Source organism: Trachemys scripta, chromosome 4, assembly GCF_013100865.1.
Source record: "Trachemys scripta elegans isolate TJP31775 chromosome 4, CAS_Tse_1.0, whole genome shotgun sequence".
In the NCBI taxonomy this organism is placed as follows: Eukaryota; Metazoa; Chordata; order Testudines; family Emydidae; genus Trachemys; species Trachemys scripta.
Window position 1 is genome coordinate 132,757,575 of NC_048301.1, and position 21,738 is coordinate 132,779,312.

Consider the following 21,738-nt stretch of genomic DNA (forward strand, 5'->3'; position numbering starts at 1 on the left):
CAAACATGAATCAGTCTTTCCCAGGGAGGTCACAATGGGCTGAAGCCAGAACTGGAGCTTGTCCTGCTCTCAAGTGAGTCAGAACCAGGTATTTCTATTGCAAAAAAAGAAAACCAGAAGGAAATTTCTGGTAAGCCTTTGAGACCCACGGGAGTGATAAAGGGGACAGAACATTTTCTGTGCTTTTAACTTCATCTTTAATGTAAGAGGCTCAGCAGAAGGGAAAGACCCATCCCAAGTCTAACCTACCCAGTGTCTGGTTAACTGGGGGCGGAGGGAGAATCATCAGGTCTGTTTTGCACCATTCTACACCCTGCTAGACAGACAGAGGCAAAAGTTAAAACACTGTTTTATTTTATCCATTTATAAATACTGTTGTGTTTACAAGCATCATATAGCTGTGAATATTATTCCCAAACTTTCAAACACATAATACTATATAACAACAACCAGTAAAACAAATCATTCGTCTCAGGGTTTGAAAGGCCACTCAAAGTTGCATAAAAATACATTCTTCCCCACCATTTCATAAGCTTTCTCCAAGTAGTGTATTTACAACGAGCTGTAAAACTCTCCTTACGAAAGGTAAGTACAGCACACGTACTGCTTGGAAAGGTGACGCGCCGACCCCACAGTCAATTCATCTCTTCCAAGGGTTAGCATTCGAGGGGTGAGCGTGGCAAACGCCTGGCTTCCTCGACAGGATATGCTCAGGAAAACGAAGCTCACCATGTTGTTTTGCCCTGCTGCAGCCAGAGCACTGCCCAGGGAACTATTTAAAGAACCACATCAATCAAGTAACCAATTCTCACCCCAGGCAGAATTAGGGGATTGGCCTTTAGGGGAAAAAGACTGAAGGAGGAAGAAGAATCAACCCTAAAGCTGGTCTGAATTTCAGGTGCAGCCTTCTGTGAACTGCTCATGGGATGCTCCTAGGGGCTGGAGACTCCACAGTACCTCAAAGCTGGGTCTAACTACAAACACTGCAGTGAACTAAGCAGTCATTCAGGAAATTGGCATTGCGGATTTCTTCCAACCCTATTTCACCCCCCCCCCCTTTTTTTAAAGGCCATTTTACTTTCTAAGCTAGAACCCACTTCAGCTCCCACATCAATCAGTCTTTTCAGAGGGCAGCGAAAGCAGAGAGTAGAGGAGAAATACTGGTTCTAAACAGTTTCAGGAGCTGCTCTGTGCTTCTGGATGGTAACAGTGCAATGGGAAAGGGAATAACCAAGATGGAAGTATGGAAAAAGGGAACCTACTGCAAAACAAAGGATCGTGAATCCAGCCAGAGTCGATTTGGAAGTGTCAGACAAGAACTCCAGCTTCAGAGATTCCTCTCACCAATGACAGCTGCAAAGCTCGGACAGTCTTCATTCTCTTCGCCTTCCTGCAGTCTAGTAAGGCTGATCAGCCTGTTAACAGCAACAGCAGGCTGACATAGGCCTTCCACGGCTTGCGTTCACGGGGAGCGATCAGTCACTACCAGATCCTTTTACCCCGGAACAACTGCAGGTGAAGCTCAGACTGGGGGCAAGACAACTCTTCCTCCCTCTGAAATGAGCTCTGGACAAGTCTATGCAAGAGAACTCCCCGGTGCATCAAAAGACCTGACCACTAGCTAGCAAAAGGGAGCATTTCTTCAGGATGTTATTGCCAAGGACAGAAAACTAAGCAACCCTATACACCGATGCTGGCGGCTCTGAATTAGGGAAGGCCTGTATGGTTAGAACACATACCTTTTCCACACAGCCATATTTTGTGGACCACCTCTGAATTCTGCTCAGCATCACAAAGATCCCAGACCTAGATCCGTTTTCAACACCCAAATGTGGTAAGGATAGCTCCCGTGCTGGCTCAGTGCAAATCGGCACATTATTTATCCCAGCGAGGTCACTCGGAATTTTTCAGGCGGTTCCCTCACTCAGAGCCAGGAAGGAGAGAACATTTAAGCACTATGAGCATATTGGCAGTGCAATAGCCTAGAAAAAGCAATAGGAGCTATGGCCTTTGGCATTTGGTGGAGGAGGACAGGAAAGGAGAGAGAAGTGGAAACTTTAAAGCATATGTACAACATGACCAGCATTTCAAAGCGCAGCCTGAGACTCCGTTACCCTTGGAAGTTAGAGGCTCTACCTAGCTGATGGATGAATGAGACAAATCCAGGAAAACCTAGCCTTCATCTCTGAGGGCTTATCGGTTGCTGGAGACTCGCCTAGGTATTGCAGTCAGCAAGGAGAATGTCCTCTATTAGCAATGGCAAGATTTATTCAACCTATCCCGGGCAAACATGGTGAAGTTCTTACCAGCTCGCTCAGCCCCAAGCATGATGGGCAGAATCAGGGTTGGAACATCCTTTCCCCTGCAGGGGGCTGAAGTGTGTTATGGATTGACAAGCTTTGTACAGAATGGCTTTGAAAACAACCTAACTTGCTTCCCACCAACTAGACTCGAGCACAATAGTTCACTAGCCCAGATTAGCAGACTTCATTCTGAGACATTTCCACAATGCACATAATCCGGATGCCTTTAAATCAGGTCCTTCCAGAGTTGGGACTGAACTGACCTTTCACCAATGGACACATCATAATTCAAAGAGTAGTACAATACCTGCGTCACATGCACTTTGTCAACCGATTGATTATTGGTCATACTCCAGTGTCTTATGACTGATAGCTGTAAGGGAAAAAGACCTGTAATGGCCGGTGAAAGCCCAAACCAATTATCTGCCGCACTTTATGATGAAATGGAAGTGCTGTAAAATTACCTGGAGACTGTGCCAGCCAATCCAATTACTGTATGGCCGACTTATTCACTGATCAAAACTAAAAAGACACAAAAACCCTTAACCAGTCTGAAACCAGCTTATTCGTAAGAGTGCAGTACACTTATAAAAACCTGCACCACTGCAGATAAGTTGCTCTCGGATTGGCTGAGGCACATCTGGCCTGCTCTCTAGACTAATCAATTCACTACTTCAACACACAGCAGATCAATATTGGTACAGCGAGCTGCTGTCACTACTGTCCCACATCAATATCCATTAGATAAAATCTCCAGTCACATGGTATAACAGAACTGAAGCCACACTGACAGTACACCTATCCTATACAGGCTCCGCTTTGCCTCTGTTCTCTTTTTAAAAAAACGCATTGTCCTTTAATAGCTCAGAGGTCACTCCCGTGCAATGACCTCCAAATCATTCACGTTTACTCAAAAATATGAACGCCCACCTTAATCTCCAGCCAATACAGCCCATCACTCCAGATCTGTCCCACATTAGCTGCTTTCAAGACTAGCTACATTCCCTATGCAAGTGGAGAGTGCTTTTTTGCAAACTCCAACACCCCAGGTACCCCTCTTAGCAAGCCTTCGATTTCACCCAAAACTCACCTTTGACAAACAGACCCACTCCCACTTCAATAAACCCTGGTTTCCCAATTTGTGAGCAATGAAACTGAAACCCGCTCAAGAACATTTCTTCCTCATTTCAGATTATGTCTGTGGCCCTTTGTTACCTACATGGCCCAGCTAGTCAAAGGCAGAGTTGCAGAGAGCTCGCAGCATAAGGATTTATAAGAGATATGCAAGCACTTCAAAAGGTGCGAGGCTATTTCTGAAGTTCAGCTTTGATGCAAGTCTTTTGTGGGTGGGAAAGTAGCTGTAAGAGGCAGAGGACTCCTCTCTCAATTTAAACAGAATTCTCACACACACCCTGCACTTTCCACCTTTCCCAAGTGTGTTTAGAACACACAGATCTAAACTTCCACGTTTTCCTCCTCACCAAATTTCTATTTGACAGAGAAAATTCTAGGAGTCACTGCAATGCTAGGTCATCCTTGCATACAACCTGGCTAAAATCTAATCCTTGCATGCTGAAAAATGGAGCAATTTTTATGCAGAAGAAATACTTCTCTAGATTTCACTGCCAGTTAAAAAGACAGGTGTGAATTCTGCTTGTTATGGGGAAATAATTTACCAGGAAAGCCTGCTAGATAAATTAAGAAGCACATTAAAACTGTCCTTGAAAGCTACTGCAGCTGCAAGTTATGCTAAGTTTCTTGGATAAAAATTGGTTCACCCCCAAGCAATTGCTTGGAAAAAGCTCTAGTGCGTTCTAGGGGAGAACGCTGGCAAATGCTATGGATTAAAATAGGGAACATTTTAAAAAAACTGCACCCTGCCTTGAGCGTAGAAAGCCGTGTGTCTTGCTTCGTATCTCCTCAGTGGGATAGTTAAGTCAGCAAAGGTCAACTGAGCCCAAGAAACATTCTGACCGAGTCAGTGTACAACAGTATTGTATCATCATGAAATGCTTGTAGCTCTGGCTAGTCAATGACATTAAATTTTTATTCTGAGTTCTAGCCTAGACAGATATTAGGATGATAAACCTAGTGCTAAACAGACACCTAATTTAAAGTGTCTTGGCTTCACATGGTACAACATGAGATTCATGCCTCTTGCATCCCATATTACCTATTGCAGATTCTTCGTTAGGATCAAGTGCAGTAAAGAAGAAGGATTCCCTGAATTTTGTCTTTTTAATGGTCCAGGTAGGTAGTGGCAAACTCATAGTGCAGAATGGAATACTGCAGACTGGAGTACTGAAAAAACAGACAGTGGTTCTTGTCCAATGGAAAACATGTTGATGAGAGACTCGCAATAGCATACCAGTCAGCTGAAAGGCATTGCTCTCCGTAGCCCACTGACAGGTGTAGAACCTCTACCTCCATATACATAGGAAGTGAGCAAGTTCCTGTCACATCTAGACTTAACAGTCCAAATCTGAAGCAAGCAGTGGGCCATAAAATGAAAATTCCAGGGGGATGGGGAAAACCCCAGAGAACAAGTGCTTACTAGAGGAGAGCAGCACTTGGATAAGGTGTGAGGAATTAAACCAGATAAGCATTTGCCCATTTTAATTCCAGATGCTATGAAGTTCTAGAAGGAATAAAATGGATCCCTGGCTCAGAGACAGTACTATGCAGAAGGCCCAGGTGCCATGATTGGCTTTGATCTCTTCACCTCCGGACTAGATGTGTTGCAGTTGCATCAACTCAATGCATTCGGAGGAAAAGTGATGTCTCGCGTCACACACAAGTGATGCCACTGAGGCTGCTCTTGTCATCCTGCTCAGCTGAGAGGATGGTGGATGCACCACAGTAGCTGGAGAGTAGGTGCAAAACCAAGTTTTGGATACAAAAAATAGAAGGGAGAGAAGAAACTTTGCCTCAGGCCAACACCTACTGATGCAATAACCGAGATGATAAAGACAGAGTTAGACTTTACCCTGTTGAGCAATGATGAGAATAATATCCATGTTCAAGTTACTCATCTGTCCCTGTCAACATAGTGGCTAGACTCACATCTTCTGCGCCAGCGCTGGAATCTCTGAACAAGGAGGGTCCTTTCCCGAACCCACCACAAGTAGTCCTCTAACGGTAGGCTCAGCAGATGTGTTAACAAGTTAATGCCCGGCTTCCACTGGAAGCTAGAAAGAGACGTGTGTAACATCTGGAGTCACCTTCTTAATGCCCTTGGAAGTGAACACTTCCAAATTGTTCCAAGTACACAGGACATGAAAGAGCCCTTTGAGGTTTTCATCCAGGTCAAATCCTGTTGCTAGCTTCCAGCAATCAAAACAGTTTACCCCACAGATCTGGTTACCAGTACACACCCCAAAACTGGCTCATTCTGGCCACTATTAAATGAAAACAGTTACACCCTCTAATGACATGGAGCTGGCAACTGATCATTGCTTAAGGTTTCTCAACCTTGCTGTATTAGCTGTGTCAGGATTTGCCATCGAAGGCCGGGCTATCCTTTTTGTAGCCAAATACAGCCTCTCCACCCTCTCCCCTTTAAAGCCAACTCAAAATACACCTGTATTTTCATTCATTTTTGCTCTTGTTGGAAATTAAAACAAGTACACCAGACATCTGCTCCGAGTACTTTGCAGGGTGCTATCCTGTAAGTAACACTAACAGACAAATGCTCATCCTGTTGCTACTGGAAGAAGATGGGGGTTGGTTACTTGTGCATGCGTACCTCCCTGCATGGATATTCACACCCAGATTTGTTACATGTGCATGTGAGGGCAGCGGGTGACCTCTGCTGCTTCAGTTTCTCCTTCATCAGAGACCCCGGCCAATATCAGCAATGAATCTTATCCCAAGAGGAAAGAGCCCAGATGCAATTAGCAGATGCTATTACCTGGATAGTAACCGAGACAGCAACTGTGGAAGGAGTACAGAGTGACCCACGATTGCCTGGGCTGCAGAAATGAAGCATGGGCAAAGGGCAGGGGTGTGTGTGTGTCTGAGTGTGTGTCTGAAACTGGGATTCAGAAATGAAGATAGCAAACAGATTTAAAATCGTAAGAATAGAGTCAGCTACTGGGACGACAGGAGAACAGAGCCTCCGTGCAAAGCAGCTGTCGTCACAGTCTGTCACAGAAACAAGCCCCCGTGGCTTTCACAGCATCACATTGTAACCGGACCCCCAACGCCAAGTGGGCAGCTGACGTACACCCTCAGTGTGACAACTCCCGCTCATGTCCCCCCGCCCCCAGCTACAAAGGTTCTGGACCCGTCGGATCACTTCTACAGAGTCATTTCTGTATCGCTTATTACAGTAGAAGCTTCTCTGCTCCAGACTGGAGTCCAATGTGGACAAGGCTGGGTTTGTGGCAGGAAGTTTTGGCAGCTCAATCCCAGCTCTCATGTCTCTTTTCCCCTTGAATAAAATGTCCAAGATACCACGACATGCTTAAATTAAAATAATAAAATGGCAGGGGGTGCATTCAGAGGGGTGCTAAGGGAATGTACAATGAGGGGACGGGACGGGGGAGTGCGAGGCGCATTGTTCCCACTGCTGAAAGGCTTGCTGTACTTTCGATTGGAGGGCAAGAGGCGGTTGGGGGCTGGGTGGCAGGGTTGGCAGCTTGTGCACAGAAGCCCCCTCCTTCCTTCCTTCCCTCCGACGTCCTACTTGGAGAGTTTGCTGATGACACGGATGAGTGCTCCATTTTCATCTTTCAGCCTCTGATTGTCAGACTTCAGCTCTGTCAAAACCTGCACAAAGACAAAGGCAGGGGAAGGGTTACACAGCTCATTGTTATGGTCACAAAAGCCTCACCAGGCTAATGGGAGCCAGCGGCCGGTGGAAAGGAACATACACACTGAATTACAGCAGTCCAGGAGACTCAAAGCTGGAGTGACAGGGGATGAGCGCGGAGTGCTTTCAGTACCGAACACTTCCCATCCGCTGCTTGCTGGGGGCAGTCAGCACATTTATGAGATTTTCCAAAACCCTCTGCAATTCTGATCAGCCCTTTCGAGAAATGGGAACAGGTGCGGCCACGGAGGCAGCTCTCTGGACGAGCCAAAGGACCCAGAGTGGGAGGTTCGGAGACAGCATTCTTTCTTAAAGTTACGCCAGCACTACATGAAATGAGTTAAGCAGCAGGACAAAGGCAGGGCTAGGATGAGGGAATCATTTTAGAGCTTGATCATTAGATCGTGAATTGATTGCCAATGGCTAGTTATGATTGACAAACAGACTGAGGGTGACCTGAAGTATTTTTAGAAAGTTACGTGCATGCCCTGTTTTTGCCTCTTTATGGTAGACAAAGGAGACCGGAAAGGTTTATGTTAATAGCGTCCACGCTATGCTATCCCATTGCCTCCCCCTATTCTTCTCGATCTGGTGGAGTACAGGAGTTGACGGGAGAGCAATCTGCGGTTGATTTATCAGGTCTTCACTAAACCCGCTAAATTGTCCGCCGATGCGTCGATCCCTGGGTAAGTGTAGACAAGCCCTTAGTAAAAAATCAGATGCAAGTCTGGTCATCCCTGACTTTTCTGGAGGATCTGAGGGCTGTGTATTGCAAGTTTTCATACTGCACCTGAAGGAGGAGGAAGACATTGACAGAGCAAATCCTTCCTGTGGAAGCAGAAATTCCTGTATAGTGTTCATTAGTAATTTCAGTTAATAGGTCTTAAAATCAAAACAGTAGTGGACTATTCCCTTCCCCTCTTGGGATGTCATTGCACCAGACCTCCGGGGTAAACAGTATGTTTTCAAAGCCTTTCGGGTACGGCCACACAAAGCTGAAAGGGTCACAAACCCATTTTTTCCCCTGCAGGTCAACTTTAAATGGCCAAGTCAGAAATTCCAGGTAGAGGACAGGGCAGTTTACATCCAACAAGATTAGTCTTGTCTACACTAAACTGTGCTATGAAAAAATTCTCATGGTTCACACTGGTATAGATTAAGAGCTGGACTCATGGCTGCCACAATCGATTGAAAACTGGATAGGTTGAGGACAACGATAGGCAACACTGATAAGTTATCCATGTCAATATCAATGTCGAGATGGATTTTAAAAACCTGGGAAAGTCCCCCAAACAAAATCACAAATCTTTAAGAATCTTTTTATTTTGCTCAAGTGGGACAATCCAGCACACCCATAAGGAGCCAGGCACGGAGGTAAACCTAACTAAACAAAGTGTCCCGGTGCACCAGCTGCTTACCCTGACGAGTCGGGACAGCAACTGGTGGGGAAATGTTTTGGGGGGTGAGAAGCTGGGGGGTCACAGGAGTAACCCCTGTGACCACCCCCCACATGACCCCACCCCTAGCCCGGGACCCCCACACTCTCCCCATCCCATCCCACCTTATCTGGGGCGGGCCAGGGGAGGATGTCTCTGGCCTGGCTGGAGATGCTCCAGCAGGCTGGGCAGCACGGCCGTAGCCTGCTCCGGCGGGCCAGACTGGGCGGCGCGGCCGCAGCATGTTCCAGCGGGCTGGGCCGGGTGGCACGGCCGCAGCGTGCTCTGGGGGCGGGGCCAAGCGGCATGGCTGCAGCCTGCCAGCCCCGGAGCTGCAGATGCTTCGGAGGCTGGGGGGAGAGCAGCGTGGTCAGAAGTGGAGAGACTCTGGCCCCGCCTCTTCCCTTCTGGCTCTGCTGCCTCTCCTTGCTCCCTCTGTTGGGGGAAGGGGCTGTGTCCCATGTCTCCCTCTTTATACCCGTTCATATGCTGACCACCTTCTCTGGTGCTTCCCTTTTTTACTAAAAAATTCGGCTTATGAACGAGTATATACGGTAACTTGCCACTGTTAGGTGGATGGAGGACACCGTACATCACTGTAGTCCCAAGAGACCATGTGACATGGGGAAAGCATTTGGTATCTGGTTGCTTCTCTCCTGCCTTCCAACTCAATTTGCAGCCCAAGCAAGATTCAGCACAGCCATACACAAACTGCTAGGTCAACAGACCTAGTCAGTTTAATCACATTAGTTCCTGTTTGCATGTCAGGATTCAGTTTCCAGACAAGCAAAGCTTCCCAGAAGCTGGTGTCCTCTCTACCAGGGCCGGCTCCAGGCACCAGGCACCCAAGCACATGCTTGGGGTGGCACCTGGTAAGGGGCGGCGGGGGGAGTGTGGCGCTCCGGCGGCGCGGCGCTCGGCGGGGGGGCGTTGCGGGTGCGGCGCTGGGGTTCCGGCGGCGCTCGGCGGGAGGCAGGGGCGGGCTCCGGCGGCGCGGCGCTCAGCGGGGGGGGGGGGGGGCGGCGGCGCGGGACTCGGTGGTGGGGGGTTTCCGGCGGCGCGGGATGCGGCGCGGGGCGCTGGGGGCAGGCTCTGGCGGCACTGCGGCGGGAGGGGGCGGGGGGTGGCATGGGGTGTGGCGCTTTTTTTTGCTGCTTGGGGCAGCAAAAAAGTTAGAGCCAGCCCTGCTCTCTACATCTCTGTTTGGTGGATTCTGGTGCATTGTGAAGTCTTGAACAAACCCAAATGGCTGTGGGGGACCCTCTAGTTGGTGTCTCCTGGTTCGGGAACAGGTAAATCTGTCATAGGTTCCCATAAGGACTGAAAGAGATTACATAGCAGTGTCTCAATATTAACTGCTTACTGGAAGCTTGGAGCTTGGCCACGTTTTACAAGCAAGGTCCACCAAGGTTTGGCGATTTATTGCACCAGTAAGAATGCAACTTTAACAATAAAAAAGTACTTCTAAAAAGGTTCAGCCCTGGCACAAAGAAACCAACTACTCCCAAGGGAACTTCTGAAAGTAGAACAGACCTGACTGCTTGACTGCAGAAAGCCAAGCTTTTAAAATACCATCCCCCCTCCTCACCCTTACTTGCTGAATGTACCAGATCCCTATCTGTTTCACTGTAAAGCAAACTGGAGTCTTGTAAAATGAGTTAGACACAAAGCAGATTGACAATGACTAGGACAGACAACTGAACACTTTTCTGGTCAATACAATACTGAAAGTGAACGAGCTGAACCAACACAGCAGCGGGAATTCAGTCCTCAGGACATCCCTTCCAGCGTTGTTTGACTGGTGTAACAATATGGTAAAGCGAATCCTGCATGTGCAAGTATTGCATATGCACTTCACTTATCTGTCACATGTCAGGTACAAGCGAGGGTGTGACTGGAAAGAGAAAGTGATGGAGACCTTTCGAAGGGATGGGGATTTTTTGAAAATTAAATAAAACCCTTTGAGAAATGGCACCATCACCCTTGCATATGGAGTGGTTAATGGGGATGAAAATACTTGTCAGTTTTCATTCGTTGATCAAGGCACTTTAAAAAGGAGGGTAACCATTTTTTTCATTATCCAGATGGGAAACCGAGGTTTGGTTTCCTGTTTATGGTCATAAATGAGTCAGCAGCAGAGCCAGGAAGGGACCATTAGATCATCTAGTGCAGGGGTAGGCAACCTATGGCACGTGTGCCGAAGGCAGCACGCAAGCTGATTTTCAGTGGCACTCACACCGCCCAAGTTCCTGGCCACCGGTCTGGGGGTTCTGCATTTTTAATTTATGCATTTTATTTATAATGAAGCTTCTTAAATATTTAAAAACCTTATTTACTTTACATACAATAGTTTAGTTATATATTATAGACTTATAGAAAGAGACCTTCTAAAAACGTTAAAATGTATTACTGGCACACGAAACCTGAAATCAGAGTGAATAAATGAAGACTCGGCACACCACTTCTGAAAGGTTGCCGACCCCTAATCTAGTCGGACATCCTCTTACGCAGGCCAGAGAATTTTGCCCAGGTACGCTTGTACTGAGCCTAAACTTGGGTTTGGCTGAAGTGCATCTTCTAGAAAGACATCCAGTGTTGATCTGAATATCTCAAGAGATGGGGACTCCACCCCTTCCCTTGGTAGTTTCTCCCAATGATTAATCACCCACACTGTTACAGATTTGTACCTTATTTCAAATACGAATGAGTCTCCTAGTTCCAAGGGATGGAACACATTGCCTCCCTAGTTATATCTGAGTGTGCCCATGTACCTCTGAACTAACCTGGCACAAGACTGACAGAGGCTTGAAGGGGACAGTTAGGATTTACATTTTTAGTTCTCTTAATTTTAACACTGAGCAAGAAAAAGCATGACAGAAGAGACCTAACTGCATGGCATATGATGCGCAAAGCTGATCAAAACAGACAACTTTGGGGCTTTCAAACAGTAATTGCTCGCCAGTAAATTTAACAATTGTGAAAAAAGCAAATGCATCCTACCTGCTCATGTTAACCTTTAAATAGATTGCTTGGGGGATATTGTAAATGCTGCATTAAAGTCCCAGTCAACAAGTACCCTTCAAAACACAGAGGGGGACAAACCGTTTCCTTATACAAGTAAAGTTAAAAAGAACAGAGCTTTCAACTGCTAAGTGCCAGACTTTTATAAACAGCTATCTCATTTGAGATGTGTAATGCTTATTCACAGTCTCCCCAGCAGGACGTTAATGCTGACTTCAGATAATCCTGGTGTCACAGGTAGTGAGTATTAGTTGCTAGCTACTGACTTCTGATACAGCTCTACCAAGGTGAAATAAGAGCGACTCATAGTACCTGGTATGATCAATTACATGCTGCAATAAATGCTCCCACTTTAAGATATAATGGATGGTGCTGGCAGACTCACTGTAACACGTCCATTTATCAGCATTAAGAGTCCCAGGAGATCATGAGGACAAATATTCCGGTTTTGAGTAGCAGCTTGTTATCCACTCCAGCCTCTACTGTGTCCTCAGCTCAGGAGTTTTTGAGAAAAGGGGGGAGGGGTTGAAGTCTTCCATTTACGCAGGACGATGTTCTCCAATCTCAAGCCCACACATGGAAAATGCATCCCTGGAGTAGGAGTTATTTGCAAAAGCGATGAGGCCAGCATCTCCAAGGTGGGGCAAAGAGCAGAGAAGCCAAATGCAGTGTATTCTAAAACTCTGGGTTCAAACACAGAACTATGTCATGTTGGAAGGTGGGCTTTTTTAAGAGTGGGCGGGGGGAATCCTTTGCCCACCACCCCTTTGCCACATGCTGTGTTTTGAGCCACAGGCTTACCAAACACCTTCATGAAGAGTTAAAAGGGGCAAGGGACAGTTCAGACAATAACAGTAAAGACCTGCCTGGAATAGAGGAAGGAGGCGAGGTGAACTGGAGGGGAAGAAGCTATAGCTCTTCTGATTCTGGGGGCTCGGTGGACGCTGAGAGCCTGGCTACGACCCGGGTCAAGGCCCTGTTTTCGGTCAACAGCTGCTCATTCATCTGCCTCAGGGTGTGAATCTGTTTGAGCTGGTGGAGGTTCTGCAGAGAGTGAGACACGGAGTGGACAGAAAGACAGACAAAACAGACCAAGGATATAAGAGGCCACAAGTGTGAATTTAGTTCACAAACACTAAAAAAAAAAAGAACAGCAATGTGAGCGAAGTGGAGAGATGTGAAAGCACACAAGAGGCTGGACAACACATTGAAGCATTAGAAAGGAAGCCTCAGGCACCGTCCATTCTGCTACAGGCTAAACCCACTTAAACAGCGGTTTTATTAAGAATGGCAGCGTTCTCTTGTAGACTGTGTTCCATCTTACTGTCCTTGAAAGCCACACATGGTAACCCTGGACACGGTACCTGAACTTTCCTTACAATTTACTAAGAGCGTTTGACATCAATGACTCAATGGCCACAGGGACCATGGTTTTGAAAGCAGCTCAGGGGCAACTAAGAATCTCTAACTCTTCCTCTTCACATGACCTCCTGCCCAAACAAAAGCAGCTTTGTGTAGTAAAGCAGGTTCTTGTAGTAGAGTTGCGTAGAGGAATTTTGAAAATACAGATTACACCACATACTAACTCTACTGTCCTTCACTCTCCAGCCTGCAGAGCTATTTCCAACAGCAGAGGGAAGGCTAACCTGTACCTTACAGTCCTCTGATCTGCCTGACTCTCTACCCAAGTACCAGCCATCCCCATACTAAGACTAAAGCACATGCATAGTTCTATCAATGCATCTGCTGCAGCCCTGCAATTCCATCCTGTGTCTCTCACCACTCTGAACAGCAGCATCTTCTACACTGGTGCCTGGTCATCTACCAATTGTGCCAAAGTGCATGTGTTCGTGCATCCCCGCCGAGATCACCACTCAATTCTTCTCTCAGCCACCCAAGCTAAATTTGAGCCCCGATCTCAATCAGTGAAAATTCAGTGCCCCAGGCCACCCAGCTCCCAATAAATTAGTCGTTTTTAAATAGAGAAATCTATTTCTTCCTGAACAGTGCTGCACTAAATAGCACCCTAAACAGCAGGCATACTAGGAACAAAGCATTCTCAATTAACAAAAGAAATCAATGGACCCAGGGCAATATAGAGATGAAATTAGTACAGTTATAGCTGCTACAGGAGAGCGGAAAAGTAAGATGAAGGAAAGCATGGAAGACACACAGTAAAAGGAAAAGCAGTAAGAGCAACACAGACACTAGCTGAATATCAGCCATTATTTGTATTGTGCCACGAATGGCAACACACATGCCAAGTTCAAGTGACAGGAAGTGACTGAGGACTTGCCAGGTTCCTTTTTCCAGCAGGACCAGCCACTAGCCAGTCCAACAGAGGCACAGCATGTGCTAGATACAAGGCTGTATCATGGAGACGGGTGCAGAGAAGTTGAGCAGAGACTGAAGCAGTCATGAGAAGAACAATCCTAAATTCAAAAGTGAAAACACCTAGGCCCTGATCACGTCGGCTTAAAATCTTGTGTTCCCTGAAAATTCAAACAGTCGAATGCTCCTCCGAGTACATACGCTGGGGTGGGTTTTGAAGGGAAGCAGCCACTGGAAAGGTAATGTTATTTATGCAGTTTAGTCAATATGGTGGATTAAAAAGGAGGCCTCTATTCATTGGAGCAGCTGGTCTTTCCCGAACCGTAAGATGCACTGGCAAACTGGCCAAGAGCTGAAGGACTACATCCAATTTGCATCAAACAACACTTACTACAGTTACCAGAGGGACCACTGCAGGCTGGGACCTGTAGCATCTGAGGGCTGTACCTATATATTAAAGATGAGGGCAGTTGCAAATGGCATTTGAAATCCCCATGCCATAAACCAATAGCAAATACCATTCAGATGGAACAGAGGGACAAAGGACTTTATTGAACAAGTCAGGAACCAGGAGAGCTAACTCTAAAGCCTTGGAAGATAAACATAAGCAGCAGAGGTGAATAGAGGAGAGTTGCTTAATATCAGTGTTGTCAAGCTTAAACTATGTGCTTGTTACAAGCAACAAACAGCTACTTCTACTTAGCCTGTTTTTATATTCACCAGCACTATTCATTTTATGTAGCAGTGAACGTTTGATACAAGGGGCCAAATTCATCACTGGTGTCAATGGCAGTGTAAGTTATGCATTTGAAAATTAGTGGGGATTTCCAAAAGGATTCAGCATTCAGCTGATCGGCAAAATGAGTGGAGCTTACACATAAATGGGAAAGAACAAACAATGGCCTTTAGCACATTGCAATGAACATGTGTAATGGAATTGGAAAGAAATCTCCTTGTGAATCTCAGGGAGGGAATATCCTACACTAGGGAAATGAGTCATAGTCTATCCCTAATTTGTCCAGGCCAAACTGGTCTCTCACTATGAATATTCATGCACCTTTAGTAGACCAGAGCAGTCAGCCTCAAATATGATCTAAACTGACAAATATTGGGAGACTGATATGCTTACGATACTGCCTCAAAACAGACACCAAGAGAAAGCCGTCCCCTCGTGGCGTTTCAGTTAAACTGCAGTGTTTCACTGGAGTCATGTGGCTGGCAAGAATAGAACAAACATAAAATAGATCTAAGACGTAAAATGAGAGGTATGTATTTGAGAGAGGGCATTATATTTGTGACGTTGTGCAGTCTATATGGTTTTATAAAAACATGATAATAAGTGAATATAACGTAACTGGGATATGCTTCATGCAAAAGGTCTCTTGTAAGGTATCATTACAAAGCTTATAATCTACTGAGTATGATCATCCGATTTGTATAAATGTACCATTCTCGTATCTAAAACTAGAAATATAAAATATAACTCTGAGGGCCTATTGTAATTATGTAAAGTGTGGGCCATTAATGATGGTTTGGAATCTTGATGACTCCATTAACCAGGACCATTGTCTGCAGATGGCTGTATTTACCTGTGAGTTTTCCTGTATGTGTGTGTGCTGGCAAGTGGGTAATGAAGTCTTGCAGTGACATGTGATCATGTCACCTGAACTGGAATCCATCTTTAACCTCGTGCTTTTCCAGTGAGGGGGGTGGAAACCCAGAGGGACAAACGGTTCCCGCCTTATGCAAAAGTTATATAAAGGAGTGGAACAGAACAAAGGGGAGAGGAGCCATCATGAAGAATCCCCTAGCTATCACCTGAGCTGCAACAAGAGCTGTACCAGGGGAAAGAATTGTGCCCAGGCCTGGAAGGTGTCCAGTCTGAGAAAAAACTTACTGAAGCATCTCTGAGGGTGAAATTATCTGTATTCAGTTTGATTAGGCATAGATTTGCGCATTTTATTTTATTTTACTTGGTGACTTACTTTGTTCTGTCTTTTACTACTTGGAACCACTTAAATCCTATTTTCTGTATTTAATAAAATCACTTTTTATTTAGTAATTTACTCAGAGTATGTATTAATACCTGGGGGAGCAAACAACTGTGCATATCTCTCTATCAGTGTTCTAGAGGGCGAACAATTTATGAGTTTGCCCTGCATAAGCTTTATGTAGGGTAAAACGGATTTATCTGTGTTTAGACCCCATTGGGAGTTGGGCATCTGAGTGCTAAAGACAAGCACACTTCTGTGAGCTGTTTTCAGGTAAACTTGCAGCTTTGGGGCAAGTAATTCAGACCCTGGGTCTTTGTTGGAGCAGACGGGAGTGTCGGGCTCAGCAAGACAGGGTGCTGGAGTCCTGAGCTGGCAGGGAAAACAGGAGCAGAGGTAGTCTTTTGCACATCGGGTGGCAGCTCCCAAGGGGGTTTCTGTGATCCAACCCGCCACAATATTGATTTAGAGACAATGTTCATATTCCAGTACAGATATTGGATCCAAGCCTCAGAATGCCAGCATCTGAGCACAGCCTGGCCTCACCAACACTGCAACCTACAATAATCTGGTGTTGGCTACTGTGTGGAGGTGTGTGTACACACCCAGCAAGGCAAAGCACCGTGAGGAAAGCCAGCTTTCCAGTTCTTACACTCAAAGAAAGCCCAGTAACAGCCAAAAAGCCAGGCCCAAAGCCAACAGCAAATACCAGCCCCTGAGTGAGACTGCTACAATTGCTCATTGCTTTTCTTGGTACTTGGGCTACAGAACAGCACAGCCCAATGCAGCTGTCTGTGAACTCAATTTCCAGCATCTTGTGCGTGCACCAGTCAAATACAATGAGTTTGCACTGGTTCTCAGACTTTTCTATTGGTGACCCCTTTCAAACAGCAAGCCTCTGAGTACAACACCCTCCCCCACCTTTATAAATTAAAATAAAACTTTTTAAAAAAATATTTAACACTATTATAAATGCTGGAGGTGAAGCGGGGTTGGGGGTGGAGGTTGACAGCTCGCAACCCCCATTTAACAACCTCGCAACCCCCTGAGGAGTCACAACCCCCAGTTTGAGAATCCATGCATTCGACCATCCAGCTATTTCAAGAGGGCTCAATGCACACATCTCTCACCAAATGCTGGGATCCTCTTCTGCTGCACAATATGGGCAGCTTCCATTGATTTCAGTGGAAGTTTCCTATATCCTGTTTTAGGAGAATGGAGCAACCTTGGGAGCTTGGGCATTGAATTCAATTCAGCATAAATGGTAATTTTCTTTCTACTTCACTAACCAGATTCCTGCACCTTCAGTCAGATCAGCACCACCTCAGATTTAGTCAGGAAAACATTCGGCACCCCTCTATCACTTCAGCAAGAGTGTGTCTGTGGGCACATTTCTCTTCACGCACTGAAGGTTTCTCAGGATCAGCTATTTTCTTCTTTACACTGTTCCCTGCTTTTTGGTTGCTACCTTAGCATCAGGCTAAGTCCATGAATTGGGGGAGCCAAGTAACTAGTATTCCGAAGCACAAGATGGGGCAGAAAAGCTTTGCACCCTGTACGCCCAAGCACTGTGTGTGATCCTCACCTGCTTCTCTAGCCCTAGAGAGTCTGCTACAAGGGGATTCAAGTCCTCTCTATTCACTCTGGTTGGGATCAGTCTACTGGAGGACACCTGATGCACAGAGCAGGAGGAGAGCAAGACAAATACCAAAGGAACAGGGAACTTGGAAATAGGTCAGACATACAATAACTCAAAACTTGTTATGACCTTCTGAAAATGACAGGATTAACACTAGTGCTAATGACCCCAGATGTTTGATTATTGGAACAACTCACATTCCACGCCTCCATGTTAAGGAAAATTAGTGAACTGGCTCAACTGACACCACTTCAGGTCAGTAGGCAGAGCTGGTGGGAATATACAAGACTAGCAAGCAAGGGGAAGATGGGGTCAGCAGCTCCTCTCTGGTGGCAGTGTTGGGAGTGATGCACAATCACACAGGTAAATGCTTTAGTTTTCATAGTGCCATTCACACGTTAGCGATTAAAATGCTTATTCTCTTAAACCTCTCATTCAGCTGATTAGACAGTGTCAATTCTCTCACTTTCAGGAAAGATGTAAGATGCTAGCGAGTAGCCTGCTTTTCTAACAGTCCTGAGTGCTCACAAGAATTGCCTCATTTAACATTTCTAGCTCAGCAATTTATACCCTCTTAATGAGTGGCTGGCAGCCAAGAAATGCTACAACACAGCAGGATCTGACAGCATTCTTATGAACTTTCTGCAAGAGTAACAAGTCAAAACGTAACGGCAGCACAGAGGAGCTGCAGTCAGGGTGAATGTATCTTTGTTCTATTAACACAAGGTCACTTTGCTGCTTTCTTCGGGAGGAGCCCAGTAAAGTGAGGCTATGAATGGGTAAAAGTAGCCGATGAAAAGAGTAAGTGTCAGTCCAGGGGCTCTGGTAGGCCAGTCCCAGTACTTTGTCAGCATCAAATGCACTGAAGCACACAGAACTGACAGGCCATCGATTGGCCTGTTTACTCCTCAGTTTAAGCTGCTTTGTGGTCCACATGCACATTTACTGCGAGGAAGATTTACACCTCAGATTGCTGCAAACTAAGTGTTCATATAGACAAGCCCACTGTTAGTATGACTGCTGTAAAAATAGGGGAACATGGTTACCCTGAGAGTCACATTTTCATGCCTATAAGCCAGAACAATTTCTCTGTGGTGATGAAATGCTCACTATTCTGGTGCTTATATTTAAAATAAATGTATACATGTGAACATCTAGTCCCCAACTCCCTCCTCTCCCACCAGCTAGTAAGTGTGGATTTCAAACTTTTCTGCTAATCAAACTACTGTTTGAAGGTCTGTAGACAAAGACTCCAGCTGAGCTTTTTTTACCCACAATTAATAATTACATTCCGGGTTCTTCATTCTCCCTGCTCCATTCGGGTTCTTACATGGTACCGGGATGTCTGCCTCCCTACATGAGCATTCAATTATATGTGACAGCGTCATAACGTGGCCTTTCTGGGACACTGACATCTCCAGACTGTGCCCAGAACCTCACTTTGTAGTACCATCTCTGAGCCCCTGCCTACAACCGGGGAGTCGAGATCCTCTAGTAATTTGAGTTTAAGATACAGGAATAGCCAACTGGAGCTTTACTTCAAAGACTCATTATGCTCTGTAAAAATCTGAAGCTCCTTTGAGCAAATGTGAAATTGGAACCATCTCCAGCAAGGCAGGAAATCGCTTTCATCACTGCAATAGGTTAAGGGGATTCAGCAGCTCTTAACCCTCACGAGGAGAATCCTTCTTTTTGTTTAAAGTGATGAAGCTAAGTCCCACTTGGACTGCGTTCAAAGGGAAATGAACCGGGGGGAGAGAGAACAAAGAGGTGCGTTCTATCAATGTCAGCAGGAGTGTATTGCATAAGATGATGTAACATTGCAAAGCCAGCTTAAAGCCTTCGGTTCACTGGGACAGCACAACATGCAGCCCCCCTCTCCCCCCATCAGAATAAGCTGACTCCAGAGCTGTGCCAGCCAGATCAGTGCTCGCAGAGCTTTCAAGTGAGGGAGGCAGTCCTTCCATGCAGCTGACTGGCAGGAGAAGTGGCAAAGCAAAGGAGCTGTTTGAGTCGGGCAGTCGCTGCGCTGAGAGGGCGTGTGCTACTCAGCATCCCTGTACATTTCAACGGGAGTAAGAGGGAACAAATATAGGTAAGTCTGACAACAATCTTCTGTTCCAAGATGACTTACTGAGATTTCCTTCCAGCAATGTGTTCTCGGAAGGGAGGGCAGAAGTACAATCATTTTAAGTTTTCCCCTGGCTGCTGTGTGTGACTTCTCAAAGCCACCATCACCTCCCTGACAAACTCCTTTGCCTTTCCAGTTCACATGAAATGAAACACGGAGGGCTTTACTTTAGCTGGCCTACTGCTCCAAGGCACGCAGGATCAGCACAACAAAGCTCACCTAGGAGATCACAAAGGGTTAGTTTCTGAAAGCTCTCTGGGAGAAATAGCTTCCACTATTGTGTGATCAAACGGCACAGGCATAGATCCAATGTGAGATGCAACTGACTGAGTGATCAGATATAGCAATTCTAGTATCCGCCCATGCTCTGAGAACATGGCCAGTAACTCAAGTCAGGATTGCATAAAGGGACACACACAGAGAGTTACATTGGACACCTCTTCCCACACAACGTACTCCACTCCTGCATGATAACCTCTACAGTCATTAATCCTAAACACAGAAGGGAAAACGGGGTGAGCAAATTCTTTCATACCTTCATCTCCTCCTCCATTTCAGAAAGTCTCCGCTCGAGGGCTCGTTTCCCCTGTTTAGAAACATTCGAAACACTGATGATCATGCGGCAGATTTGGGGAAGAACTCAATACTTTTTCTTCAAAGAAAAAAAATAGTAGCTTATATTTCTATAGTGACATTCATAGAAAAGTATCCCAAAGCACTTCAGAAAGGCAGGAATTACTTCATCTACCAATCAAGTGTAGCCATCACTGGGGTAAAGTATGGCAGCTGAACTCACATGCAGTGTAACTAGGCACAGTTTTAAAGACAGGATGTGAGAAAACTGTATGTGCTTAAAATTACAGGGGGAGTTTGAGGAGGCAGAACTACTCCCCCACCTTCACCAATGAACTGGAATTGAACTAGAGCCCAGTTACACCCCTTTTATGAAACTGCATTATGGGTTCTAATATCCACAATTGTTCAGGACTTCCTGCTGCAGCACTGGCTTGAACCCTCTCAGAGGGGAAGAAAGCCATTGACTCACACACTACCACCACTGCTTGCAGGACCTACACGTCTGCTGAAGAGCCCTCAATTAAGTACTGACCAGGCTCAGCCTTGCTTAACTGGAGAGACCTGATGAGATTAAGACAGTATAGGCTGCAGGCCAAGGAGAAAGAATGTTTGCTACTGTGCAAACTAAGGATGCTTGAATGTGACCATCTCTGAAAGACATAACACTGGTATGTGTTTGCACACAAGTAGCTCAGGTCTTTCACTTCAGGAATTGGATTTAAACCCCATCCTCACAACTAGCAGAAGGCTCCAAAATCTAATTAATCGAACACAGTTTAAGCAATGGGATTAAGACATCACTTTAGCCAGGAATGGCAATTTAAGTCTTTGATCTACTGCCGTGAATTGGACTGCTCAGACAGGGGAAGGGAGTGCTCAGAGGCTCATATTTCAAGGTACAAGATACTACCCACTTGACTAGAAAGGGTTGGGTTTTTTGATGAGACGGTCCTTTGTGTTGGTGAAGACTTGGAGGATGTGGAAGGAATTGCCACACTGGGCCAATAACCCTTCAACACCATGAAAGGTAAATTGTGGTTCTGTAGCATCTTGTGATAAGGTAGAAAGTGAAGTTTAACTGTTTTACAGTGATCAGAAAAGCTTGGGGAGCCAAAATCAGAACTCATGTATTATCACAAGCGCTATCCCGTGGGGCAAAAACAAAATGTGCCCATGTTTTTTATTAACATTTTCCTTCCAGAAACTAACATGCATATCAGAGCCATAAAAGTCAAAGAATGAGACACAAACCCATACCCTTTTCTCCATTTCCAGCATACTCGATCTGTCAGAGGTTTTTTCCTGTTTCTGCTATTTAAATTAAAAATAGAAAGTTATTAAAACAGAGTGGCATGCACAAGGACAGCACAAAGGGACTGTCCAGAACCTCCATACCTAAGAAAGCTGTCTTTCCAAGGAGCCTAATGTAGTTAACATGAACAATCATACTTTCCTCTTCAATGGCACCTTTCAGAGAATCCAAAGCACTTTACAAGC

At 45.7% G+C, this 21,738-nt stretch overlaps 1 protein-coding gene across 1 annotated transcript in view; it reads right to left on the minus strand.

Annotated features, from left to right (window-relative positions):
• Positions 1–332: 332 nt before the first annotated feature.
• Positions 333–21,738, minus strand: part of PPP1R12B (protein phosphatase 1 regulatory subunit 12B) — a 160,045-nt gene continuing 138,639 nt past the window's right edge. Inside the window, 3 exon segments of the mRNA XM_034767616.1 lie at positions 333–7,073; positions 20,201–20,251; positions 21,499–21,552. Of these exon segments, the coding sequence (XP_034623507.1) occupies positions 6,987–7,073; positions 20,201–20,251; positions 21,499–21,552 (192 nt within the window). The 3' untranslated portion in view covers positions 333–6,986.